General features: G+C 40.3%; 1 protein-coding gene across 1 annotated transcript; it reads right to left on the bottom strand.

Annotated features, from left to right (window-relative positions):
• Positions 1–2,150: 2,150 nt before the first annotated feature.
• On the bottom strand, positions 2,151–13,105 carry LOC145480793 (uncharacterized). Its single transcript, XM_081459122.1, has 5 exons — positions 10,526–13,105; positions 8,917–9,549; positions 6,543–6,773; positions 5,256–5,409; positions 2,151–2,695 (listed from the first exon to the last, which is right to left on the bottom strand). Exons 1-5 carry the CDS (start codon positions 10,638–10,640, stop codon positions 2,473–2,475), a joined length of 1,356 nt encoding a protein of 451 aa, XP_081315248.1. The 5' UTR covers positions 10,641–13,105; the 3' UTR covers positions 2,151–2,472.

Below are 13,105 nucleotides of genomic sequence, written 5' to 3'. Positions count from 1 at the left end.
GTTGACCAGCAGTTTCTTGTGTTGGTTGACCAGCGGTTTCTTGTGTTGGTTGACCAGCGGTTTCTTGTGTTGGTTGACCAGCGGTTTCTTGTGTTGGTTGACCAGCGGTTTCTTGTGTTGGTTGACCAGCAGTTTCTTGTGTTGGTTGACCAGCGGTTTCTTGTGTTGGTTGACCAGCGGTTTCTTGTGTTGGTTGACCAGCGGTTTCTTGTGTTGGTTGACCAGCAGTTTCTTGTGTTGGTTGACCAGCGGTTTCTTGTGTTGGTTGACCAGCAGTTTCTTGTGTTGGTTGACCAGCGGTTTCTTGTGTTGGTTGACCAGCAGTTTCTTGTGTTGGTTGACCAGCGGTTTCTTGTGTTGGTTGACCAGCGGTTTCTTGTGTTGGTTGACCAGCGGTTTCTTGTGTTGGTTGACCAGCGGTTTCTTGTGTTGGTTGACCAGCAGTTTCTTGTGTTGGTTGACCAGCGGTTTCTTGTGTTGGTTGACCAGCGGTTTCTTGTGTTGGTTGACCAGCGGTTTCTTGTGTTGGTTGACCAGCAGTTTCTTGTGTTGGTTGACCAGCGGTTTCTTGTGTTGGTTGACCAGCAGTTTCTTGTGTTGGTTGACCAGCGGTTTCTTGTGTTGGTTGACCAGCAGTTTCTTGTGTTGGTTGACCAGCGGTTTCTTGTGTTGGTTGACTAGAATTCCTTTGCAGTGGCACTGAAAACGGATAATGAATTTATATCTTAAGGAGGCTCGGAGTTTAAGTAATGTTTGAGGACTACATTGGAAATAACTGGATGATCAACACTCCGAAGGCTGCCAAGATTGGATGAAGTCACAACTCCAATTTGCAAAATTGAATTTTTTTTTTACTAAATGAAAAAGCGTGTCGTACCGTTTTGCTTTAATTATATCGCGCTTGCAGCTGTCTACAGTTCATGATAATTGAGACTACTAGTACCGTTCAAATGAAGTCATGGAAAAATATAGACTGTAAAAAAAGGACAAAATATTGCAAGCAAATTTTTGCAATTTTCTAGCGTTTTGTAAAGTCGTGAAATCCAAGATGGCAGACCCATTCTATGACAAGGACCTCGTAGAAGAAAGGTTGGGATGTGTTATAAAATGTACAAGATTTATGGTCCGTAATGACTTAAATGCTCCAAGAGTAACAGGGAGTTGGCCTCAAAAGCCCCTCCCCCTTCCCCCCGATCCCCCATCGGTCAAAGAAGACCTCAAAAAGTCCATTAGCCCGGTCTAAATAGGGCCAAAGGGTATCTGGAAGCCTGTGACTTCAGATGCCACAAGTTCATGACCTTTTGAACGTTCTGTTAAACGTTATCATTTTATTAAAAAATTATATTAAAGCTTAGTAAATCGGCAATTGTTGGCGAATTTTACACATATTCATCAATAAATGAGCATTTTCTATGCAAATTTAAATTATCTACCTTGCTACGCTAAGCATGATCTTCCTTGATTTCGTTTTTAGAGGATATTAATGATCAAAAGTCGAATTTTCTTGAAAAAAATGACCTTTGACCCTACAACCTTTTCCCACAAAATCTTAGATGGTCATTCCAAATGTGAGAGTATGGAAATAAGTGAACTGCATCTAAAACTCGTTCTTGTTAAACGATCTTGCTAAAAACCGCCAATAATTCGTCAGATATTTGTTATTTTCCGCTAAACATCATTTGATATGTCACGTGACCCGTCAGAAGTACCAAATCTTCCTCAAAATGCTAAGAACATTAAAACCTACCTGTGTTCTAAATTTGGTTCCATTGTCACTTGTGTCTTTGGACATATACCAAATAAATTATTTTAACCAGTAAAGGTCTTTGATCCAGTCCTTAGACTGCTTGAGGAGGGAGATAAACTTGGCGAACTTGATAAGCTTAATCAGCTTCTTTATCGTCCCACCCAAGTGAAAAAAAAATGGCGGTGAAACCGAGACTGGTGAAACCAGAGTGAAGACTAACTGATATCCTCTTTGTTCAACCTAGTCATCTGATCTAATAACATTTTTACTTGGTTTCCAGTCACTGGAAGACCTTAAAAAACCAAAACTGAAAGCCCAGTCTGGATACGGTTAAAGAGAATCCGCGAACTTGTGGCTAAAGACGCCAAATTTTTATGATAATGTTTACATTCATTACGGGCTATTGAAAATTATCATGGTCAAGAGACATTGTCTCTTACCACACTATTGCTCTTAGTTTTGCAGAAAACTCGTGTTCCAGTTTTTCTTGTGGAAATGAAATGCAGTCAGGAATCCTTTAGGGATATAAGGCAAGATTGCTGTCATCATTTTGTTAGTGAACAGGAATTTGGGTGTGATGCCCAACGAGTTTGCCAAGCAGAAAGGTCTCTGATGAGTCCCTTGCCCGGGACGAAACAAGCTGCGTATGTATTATCATAAATAACTGTCAACTTTAAATGAAATGTTAGAAATTATTTAAGTGGGAGATCAACTTGGTGTACTCTTCAAGTTTCATCAGCTTCTTTATGGTCCCACTTACCGTTTGAAACCGAGGGCGATGAAACCAGAGTGAAATTAAGCAGATATCCTCTTTGCTCAATCTCTCCATCTGAACGAAATATTATTTCCACTTTGTCTCCGGTCACAAGAAGATTTTCACCGGTCTTGTTACCACAATACAAACCAAGTACTTTGCCCATCCCGTCGTTGATTCTCAAAAAGTCTTTGCTACAAAGAAAAGTAAATGATGTTTCGCACCAAACCACTAAAACTGAGTAACTTATGATACTCGTAACCAATCCAAAAATCAGATATATAATTAAAAACTACATACTACCATGGCTACTGATACTACCTGGCAATAAGAATTTCCATGCTTTAGCGTGCATTATCAAATTATGATGCACGCGGGAAGAAGCATAAGAACTGCTTGAGGGACAGCACAGCTAGAGAAACTACAGTCGGCGACAAAATTGTTGACACATTTACCCTTTTAACCCCCTATTTCATCACTGTGATCTCTTTTTGCCCTCCTAGCTTGTCCTTTAATCACCCCTCACCCCCAAACAGTGTTCTGTGGTAACTGCTGTGATCTTGAGCTACAAACAAGCAACATTGAATGGGGGAGCGAGGTCTTTTCCACAGTTTACTGTGCGTTAAAAAGAATCGTGTTACTTGGTGCACTAAAAGTACTATTGAAAGACAATACATGTCAACTAATTATGTCGCCAATTGTAGCTTCTTGAGTGCTCTCCCAACAAAATGATGTGTTCGAGCACAAGAGGAATTGTCATGACTAATTTTTGAACCAAAAACAGTTAAAAATAAAAGAAAATCATAACCTACAAATGCAGGGATGCAGTCGAAAATGACATCCCTTATTCCATGGCTTGACAGGTAATATGAGTGGACATTTTACTCCAGTCATTGCTCTCAAATACTACGCAACTCGAAAAATATCTGCGCGAATTATCTGTCGAGCCAGCAGAAAAGAGGTAACTATACATAATACAAAACATGCAGCTGACTGTTTACAGAAAGTCATTATAGCACTAAGCCTTAAAGAAGGTATGCTTACATGCACAAAATTGTACCAAAGTTTGGACAGTCCACATATGCTTTTGTATAGACAATCGACTAAGTCTAAGTGTCTTGATGGGGTAGTTGGATCTCAGTTATCAGTTTTCCGTTTTTGCCAAACAGAAAATTTTGCAGATCCCAGATCTAAGCAATAAGTTGAAAAAAGGGTCAATCCGATTCTCAGCTAACAGTTAAACCGATCTAGCTGCGACGAGGACAATTTAGAGATCACACGTGAAAAGAACTGTTCATACTTATTTACACATGCCTGTATTTTTGCATCTTGGAGAATTGACAAAAATAGCAAAACTTAAGACTTGCGAACAAAACACCTGGCGAATTTTACACCCTCAAAGTTTAACACTCAACACTAAAATGGCGTCCATTCAAGCTGAATCACTTTTTTTCGTTTAGTTCTTCAAGGTCTCATCCACACCACGCCGGTGATATTTGAAAGCGTAGCTGTATTTCTGTGGTTAGGCCTACCGTTTACACTAATCCATCACGAAAACGGTACTTTTCCAAAACGCTCTTCAAACCAGAGGAATTTAACTAAAACGCCGGCTTTGGACTACATGAAAATGACAAGATTTCCTTTTTTGGCGATTTATTCAGAATACGGTCCAGTTATGGAAGCATAAGAAAGGGGTACCTTTTTTCAATTAAAAGTATACGAAAGGAGTACCTTTTCTGTCAAAATGGTATAAAAAACTGTAAGGGGTTGGACCTCGGGGCGGAGCCTCCCCGTAGAAAACTTTGTAAAGAACCTCCACCCCTACCCCTCCCCCTTCCCTCCCTGAAGCGATCTTTACAACAACGAAATAGAATGACCAAATTTTGAAACAAAAACAGTTTAGAAATGGAAAAGATAACCTAGAAATACAGGGATGCATTCGCAAATTATTATAATTATACAACGGGTTGATCAAGCCCCTGTACATACAGTAGTGCTCAAGTTATGCAACAGTTGAAATTTAAGGATTTGGTTTGGAAAAATGGTTATATTCTTAAGCCTAAAAAATACGAAGAAGTATGAATAAAGGTAACCTTACCTTGCTTCAGGTGTGTGTTTCCTTTAGTTCCCTTGAGGTTTCCAGGTCGATTTATTGCAATTTAGGTGATTTTTAGAATATATAGAGAGGACAAAGCAGTGAAGCTAAAACCTCCCAAATTGCAATAAAACAGCTTAGAAACCTCACGGGAACCAAGTCTGGAACAAATCATTAAATTTGGACTGTTGCATAACCTGAGTACTACTGTATGTACAGGGACGCTCATTTGGAATCTTGGGCCACCTGTGATTATACTATAATTTAGCACAGCCCCCGAGCAGGAGTAATATTTCATATGCCCCAACCCCTGGAGCAAATATCTGCCTTTTGTCCCGGGGGGGAAGAGTACTGCAAATTAATGAACTTAGTGTTTATCAGATCAAGAGAAACATTTCCGGTCCCCCATTCAAGTAGACTCCTAAAATCTTATTACTAATAAACATGATTGGCACCATCGAAAAGGGACTTAGATTCACTAATAACAGAGTATTTACAAATAAAGCTCAAGACAGCTGATAAGGCTATGTTCCAATTGGACAAATGCATAGATTCAGAATAGATAGAAATTCATCCGAAGAGTAACGCCATCACATGACTCTACTCCACATTAGATAAATGTAGCTGATACACTCAATCATCACAGCTATATTACTTACAGGCAATGTTTACTTTCTTCCACATCAAAATCCTGAAAGTAAATGTTCATCGACCAGCCTTCTGGAATAGGATATGTGGATACATTGTCCGTATTCCTTGGGTAGCTGTCAGGATATCCTTCACTGGTCAGAAAGCCGATCTCTGGGCCATATTCTGTTAATACAAAGACGGTTTTCGTATGTTTCTTCAACGTTACAAGACGCACATTTTAACCGACATTTTAGGAGAATGGACAGTTATTAACAAAGACCTACAATCCCGGCCAAAAGTAGTTGGGACACTTGAGCTGTATCACGTATCCCCCTTCCCCCCTAATCAATGTTGGAAAACATGGCGTTTTCTCCAACAAAAAAGGGAAAAATCACCTGATTATCAACAGTGAAAGGGGGGGAAGGGAGAACTTGGTTCATGTCCCAACTCTTTTGTCTGGGATTGTAGCAAAAAAATCTCCCAGCTTAATTTAAACCAAACTTGATATGACTTGAAGGATGAGAATTCATGTTTACTTTATTCGATTGTAAAAATTATAATAAAGTTCAGTATAGAATGGGATAAAACTGTTCTCATGGACGTCTTCAGAGTTTGGATATCCAGCTTTAGATTTAGCAATTAACTACTTTTCCCATGTTTAGCCTCATCTAGACACATGAGGGGCCGAGAGAATTCCAGATAGTTACTCAAACCCAAGATGCAGATCGAGGGTTTGCAAAACTGCTGAGAATTCTTTCAACTGCCTAAGTGTCTACGTGCAAATCTAAAACGTGATGAGAAACCGTGTTTACATATACGCTCATTTAAACACGCCTATCAACCAATCAATGGGAGCACGCGTACAGTTATTTTACAAAATCTCTTTTAGAAGTAATTATTTGGCCATTTCTACAAGTCATTGACTTCTGACTCCAAGCATTGTCCAGAGGGGGAGGGGGAGTAAATTGGATTCTGGTTTTTATGGAAAAATAACAGTGTCTCAAACGTTATGGTCAGGATTGAGGGCATTCAAGATATGTCCTTAAGTGCGATCACTGCATAAGATGTCAGTTAAATCATGAGATGCTATGGCCAACAAATAGTCAGAAAGAACTCTTTGATAACAATATGGACAGCATGAAGCTTCACTTAAAGTTATAGCTCCCAACCCATCAGTTTTGGCAGTACAGGGGCTTAGCGCATTGGACCCAGAGGGCCATCACAGGGCGTTTTCCGGAAGTTTACCTGGGACTGACTCTCAAACATTGTACTTTATTTGACAAGAAAAGAGAGATTAGACAAGAAAAAACTCTTACTTGTGAAATTGACTTGGAGTTCTTTCATGTCAGTTCCATACTGGTTGATGGCCTGGCAGGTGTAGTTTCCATCCTTGTCCAGACAGATGGTTGCAGTGTTTGTTGTATTCACCAGTACTGTAGAGTTCCGTATCAGTGCTGTGTATATTGGAGGAGTTCCTCTGGCTGAACATGACAGCATGCCTCGTTGTATTGCTAACAGAGCAGCTGGGAATGTTACCATAGGTGGAACTAATCGGTTAGAAATAAAAGCCTTTTACCCTTAATGTTTATTGACTGACCATGCTTGCTAACATTAATTTTAAACAAATCACATCTTGCTGTAAGAGAGGCACAGATTACATCAAAACGTGGTTTCAGTTGACACAATGATGCACACATGTATTTATATTTGTGGAGTAAGGTCAAGGTGCGTGCTCAAAACAACCCATGAGAGAATTCTAAAAGGTGGCCAACAGCCTTAAAAAGATACTGCGTGTCACTTTTAGCGTGTGAACGTACGTGCACACTTATTTTCAGACGACGTGAAACAACAGAAATTACGAAATCCGTTTACTCTTACAGGCTTGTCTGCTCTCGATATTCTCTGGTTCTATTAATCATTCTTTTGTCCTCTGCGAGACATTGTTTTGCGAAGTGGTATCCTGAAACGGGTGTCTGTTACCTCTTGCAAAGTTGTCCAATAACGGGAGTTTTATGAACTAAGGAACAGACCGTTAGAAAAGTGATGGGGAGGGGGGGGGGGGGGTGGGGAAAAAACCCCAAAAAAATTCATGCAAGGGAAAATGCCAAAAAAAAAAAATTTGTGCAAAGAAGATAAAGAAAAAAAACTCATGCAGAAGAAAGGTCCAATTGTGACTTTTATTTAATATATAAAATTTGCCAGTGTCTATTAGAAATAATTCTTATTCAAAATATTCTTGGGGTCTTACCCCAGGCCCTGCTATATTATTATTAATAAATAAAGATGTCTAACAGTGTACTGAAGTGTTTTCCTCACACTGCATGAAATGACAAATATAACGTGACATAAATTAATTCATACTACAATAGCCAGAAATGCCATTCAGAAACCAACAATATTACCAGGCACAATATGAATAAACAAAAATCACTTTCTCCTTATTGAAAGGAGACAATTAGATCCTTGATTTTGTTTTAAACTGCAGCTAGTGTACCTACAACATACACTGATCGTGAGCGGTAAACGGAATGGTACTCGACCAAAACACTTCAAAATCGGTAAAACGGTAAACTCTAAATAGCACAAAACTCTCTAATTCTCTTTTAATTTAATGTACATGAACCTGTCATAACCAACAATAGTAGGGAAGTGTTTGGTTGGCTCAAAAGCACAACTTGTATTAATTGACCAGAGTAAATGTTCAACATATATAAAGGCAGCTATGCCCCCAGTCCTTCTTCAATTGGACATTAAATGACTTAGTTTTATTAATCAGTTACATGTACATTTAATTTTTAATTATGTTGTGCCAATTTCTGGCATGTTTTTGATAATGTACTTTATACATATGTCCTTTTTTATTCATCAAAGGCAAACCATTCAATCCTACTGTGCTGGAATGCGCACGAACACCAGAAGGACATTTCAGGGAGGTGCAAAATGTATCCCACCATTCCTTTTAATGTCAGTGGACATCTTCACCCGTGAGGGCATTTTGACAGAATGCAGCCAGCTAACAGACTATGTGGAACTCTCACATGAAAGGTGAGTCTTACATTTATTTTATTTTTTTTTTAGTAACGTGAAGCCTAAGTTCATTTAAGTTATCACAGAGCACCATAAAAATTAAAAAACTTTTGAGAATTATTTGAATATTTCACTTTTACTATAGGTACTTTCTTTTTGGATCGACATTTTGGAGTGGAGGGCACTACAGAGGGGCTGTTTTAGTGAATGGAGTATGGCATTATTATGATGGGCTGTGGGAGAGGAATTCCAGAGGGCAGGGACTGAAAAAATGCACAGGGAAGCTGTCCATTCCAAGTGGCTTCCCTCTCTCACTGTGTGTACATTTTCGGAAAGATTTTGCATTGAAAAGTGGCCCGTATCCTCTGATCTGTTACAAGTGAGTGTAGAATAATTTATAAAGCACAAAATCATGGATAATGAATCAAGATTTCACTGTTCCAAAAAAAGCACTATTTGTCTGAAAAAAAAAAAATTCGTGCAGAGGGTTTCACCTGAAAAAAAATTCCTGCACAAGCAGCAAGCGAAAAAAAAATCGTGTGAGCTGAAAATTCCCCACCTCCCTCCCCCATCACTTTTCTAATGGTCCGTCCCTAAGGAAATCATCGGGGAGGGTAACGAGACAATGATTTCGAGAAAATGTGCATATTGTTTTTCAGTTACCTTGTATTATCAATGTTTGTATATGTGTCTCGTTCAGTGCGACATTGTACACCTTCATTTCCGCGATTTTCCCTTTGAAATAGCTATTAGAAACATCGTTAACCCCCATTCGAACTCTCTGGGAGGCGGTTACAACCTCATAACCTGTGCCAATGTTTTGCCAGGCTCTCAAATGTCCGTTGATATACAGCGAGTTATTTCTGCTGTTGTGATCGTAACTTGCTGCAACATGAACCCACTTTCCTGCTGGAAGAACCTCAGTTGTTATATTAGTAGCCAGTGTTTGAAAAGATTGAAGTTTGACGATTTGAGTAGAGAATCTGAATTTGCCGTTGTAAATCGAGATACAGACAGTGTTACAAAAAGATCCGTAGTTGAATAGTGGTCCATCTTGGCCTCCGGGTTGAACCCAGCACATCAGTGTGATTGAGAACCGACCGCCCAGGCCCTCCCCAGTCGGAAACTCGATGTAGCTGCTTACAGTGCCATAAAACATGTACGCTCCGCCTGGTTCGTTGTAGGGTCCATTTGTAATTGCAACATCTCCCAGGGTTCCCCTTAGTTGCCTGTTCTCTTTTTCTGTGGCTTTATAGCGAGCATTCAAGGGGTAGAAGGCGATAGGTTCTGGAACAGCTAAGAGTAAAAAATAAACCTTTTTTTACATCACCAGAAATTACATGAAAATACGATAGCAGTAGAAACATTCTATTGGACAAGAATTTCCGAGTTAGTTTTCTATGGTCATTTTAACCCGCCTCTTGGAGTTGACCATTTGGTGTCGAATCTGCTTCTGCACGGGACTCATATGGCCTCAAAGGTAGCTAACGGCTGGCCACATGAAAAAAGTGAACTTTTTTCCCGGAGACCCTACCACTCGACACAAGGGTCCTGGGTGTTATATCATGAACACTTACCTATTATTGGACTAGAACGTATCACTTGACGTGCTTCAAAACTGCCTAACTCCCGATGGCTAGCCTGCGTAGCTGCGGGATTTTGTGCGCAAGAGCGTTTGGTTTTGGCGGCGAAACCGAGAGTGAACGCGAGTGGCGAAGCCACGAGGAATTGGCGAGGAGTCAAGTTAAATTTCACTCGTTGGCTTAGGATCACTCGCTCACGAATCCCGCCACCTAAGCACGCTACCCCATACAGCTTGCACCTGGTAATCTCACTTAGCAAGGAATGGAAGGCCTTTTGAGTTTGTGGAGGGGGACAAAGTTTTTGCTAATTATTCCTTACGTGTTCAAGATAAAAACTCCTTTGGGCACTCACATATTTCACTTGTCTTAAAGGAGGCTATCTCGAGGTAAAATTCGAGAATTCAAAGCTTTGTAGGGTGTGTTGCAAAATTTCAAATTTGTATCGTTTTCCAAAGTCATTATCTATGTCTACAGATATCGTGCAATCGTTATTCACTGTATTGATTGATTATCTGTATCAACTTCTATCGTCCCCAGCAGTCACTCATACAGATACACGCCTACTCGCTCTAATCAGTTTTGGTTTTATAGTTGTTGGAGAAATATCCCTCTTCTGTGCCTCAACACGTTTTAAAGTGATTATCTCAGTCATAAAAGCATCAAACCCATTATCAATTATCATTTCTTACAGGGTGGCACAACAGCTGAGAACTCCATTAGAAATCCTCTGTTTTGAATTTTGCTGTTTGAGTGGAATCTTATCAAGGCGTATTTTCCAGATACAAGAACTGTCTTTCCAGTCATGTGACCACAGTACTTGCCAAACACCCGGTTCTTCTCATTGGTAATCTGTAAATAATCTCGGCTACAAAGAAATGAAACATAAACAAGTGACGTTCTTTAACAACGGGTCATTTCAAACTGGAACCCAGATTATTCGTTCCCCTACTAGCACTCGAGAATCGAGCGACCCTGAAAAGCACTTATTAGAAATCCGAAAATATCCCGCTTCCGGTTGAAACGCGCATTCCTAGCTAAAATCATGTGCCTCAATCAGGTTCCTGTTGTTTTATTCTGGTCGCTTTTACTGTTTTGTTTTTTTTTTAAACCAATCAAAATCGATCCTGCAAAAGAACTCTCGACAGTCACTTGCTTGCGCAGAATTGAGCGAAGAATCGAGATACGAGCTTGGAGATCACTGGGAAGTGCATCACGCACGCGCATGTCATATTTATTCCTCCAGCCATTTTCCTTATGAGCGGAGTGTGTACTGAAACGTCGCGTAATTTCTTACTTGGCAATGTGTTAAGATAAGTTTAAGAGTACGGTAAGTGTAACCGACTGTGCTATTGTAGTTTCTCACTTCATTCTCGCGCTATAAAATGAGTAAATTTAAAGTAGTGTTGTTATGCAAGTATTGCGAAGTTTGGTTCAGTGACTTGTATTCTATCATTCATCAGAACCCGAGAACGGCAAGCGCGAAAAGCTAGTGTAAAGGTCGACCGGCACACACTAATAAGGACATGTTGCAACATCATGAAGCGGGGACCAACCCTTCGCGTGTACGCATAGAACCCATGTTGCAGGGACAGTGAGCAAGCTTGTGCACACGAAGAGGATGTTGGTTCATTTCTTTTTTATAGCGGTGACAGTTGGCAAGAGCAGTGCTCACCATGCGAGAATTAAAACTGGGGTCATTACGTCCCTTCTTCCTTACCGACAAATTCGAACCAGCTGAATTTCATGTAACATTTTGCGTTGTCCTCGCAATATAAATAAATACATAAGTTAAAAATAAATGACAATATTAAGAGAGGAAGCTACCTCAGCCTTAGCTGGTTTCCAAGCAGGTCCTCTATTCTGGTAGAATTGGAATTTATAATGTTGGTTTTTGTGGAAGAAGGAAAGCCGGACAACCCGGACAAAAGCCCTCAGAGTAAGGCGAGAACCAACAACAAACTCAACCCACACATGGCACCGGGTCGGAATCGAACGCCAGCCACATTGGTGGGAGATGAGCGCTTTCATCACTGCGCCATCCCTGCTGCCTTTTCCGCGCTAGTAAAACTTTCACACTAGAAAAATGTCGCTGAAACGTGTCCAACGTGTGCAACGTGTCCCTTACTGTCTGCCAATCTTAAGAATCTAGATGACTGTCTTTCCTCACGGTTTCTGTCAAGACTTTATCATTCAAAAAATAATGATGACGATAAAAATAAAACATATATCTGGGCGATTTCACAAAGATAATCCCTCTAGGTTTTCGCCTGGATTCGGGCACAGCCCGAATCCAGGCTAAGGTAGTGACTTTAAACCCAGGGGGAGCTCCGTCACGGCCAGGCTGGGCACATGGTCCACGCACTGGCCTATCTGCTGGTGGTTTGCTCGCGGCTAGCTGTCAAAGCAGTAGGGAGGGGGAGGCTGTCTTGTACTGACACCCCCGCCTGACTAGACTTTGAGTTTTCAGTATTAAATAACCTTGATATTGACTATGTTTCTGGGTATTTTACTTAGTTGTTTAACCTTGTTTGAGGGTTCTGTGTTGACGTGACATGGCACCCTGCTGCAGAGGTCCATGCCACGTGCATGCGTGACGGGCTAATCTCCTAGCCAGGAGTTGGTCCGATGACTTCTCGCCGGTGGGACTGTCTTTGAGTGAATGCGGGCATGTTTTTGCGAATTCGGGTAGATATACATATTAAAGGCTCTACTCAGCCTTCACCATTTTTGATGCCATCGAAATTATTGATATTGCATAGTGAAGCGAAGTCTTATTGCTTACTGCAAGTTGTGTTCCTGAAAGTATGTTAAATTATCTTTAGTAGTTTCATAGTGATTTCCTTCGTTTCGACATACTGCGAATAAAATATAATAACCAAACCCTCGCATGTAAACAAAGACAAAGGTGTTGTTGATTAGGGCCCCGTAACTTACAGCTATAATTTAGTTTCAGAATTTTTCGTCCTTGTTATTAAAAAGTTACTCAAATTGAAAAACATTCAATCATTACTTGGTGATAAAACGAAGGAAATTCAGCCTTACGCCACTTTAAGAACTCGAAGTTGTTGAAGGAACTGAGCACATGTTCACAGCTGAAAAGTTCCCTCTTACAACTTGTAATCAAATAATCAGATTAATACAAATATGACTTTTCTTGAAAAAAAAGAGGAGACTTTCGCCCATTCAGTCTTTACATTCTGTGGAGAAAGTGATGCAGGTCACTGGACCTCTGCCAACATTCGCAACTTGTTAACACATTACAAATCAAT

The sequence above is a fragment of the Orbicella franksi genome, chromosome 1 (genome assembly GCF_964199315.1).
Source record: "Orbicella franksi chromosome 1, jaOrbFran1.1, whole genome shotgun sequence".
NCBI lineage: Eukaryota > Metazoa > Cnidaria > Anthozoa > Scleractinia > Merulinidae > Orbicella > Orbicella franksi.
This window is presented reverse-complemented; position numbering and strand designations above follow the sequence as displayed.

Excerpts from the sequence above, each read along its gene's own strand:
- LOC145480793 (XM_081459122.1), bottom strand. The coding sequence starts at position 10,640 with ATGACTGGAAAGACAGTTCTTGTATCTGGAAAATACGCCTTGATAAGA. Across the intron at positions 6,774-8,916 it reads ACAAACATTGATAATACAAG|TTCCACCTATGGTAACATTC; the intron begins GTAACTGAAAAA and ends CTAACCGATTAG. Across the intron at positions 5,410-6,542 it reads ACTCCAAGTCAATTTCACAA|AATATGGCCCAGAGATCGGC; the intron begins GTAAGAGTTTTT and ends TTGTATTAACAG.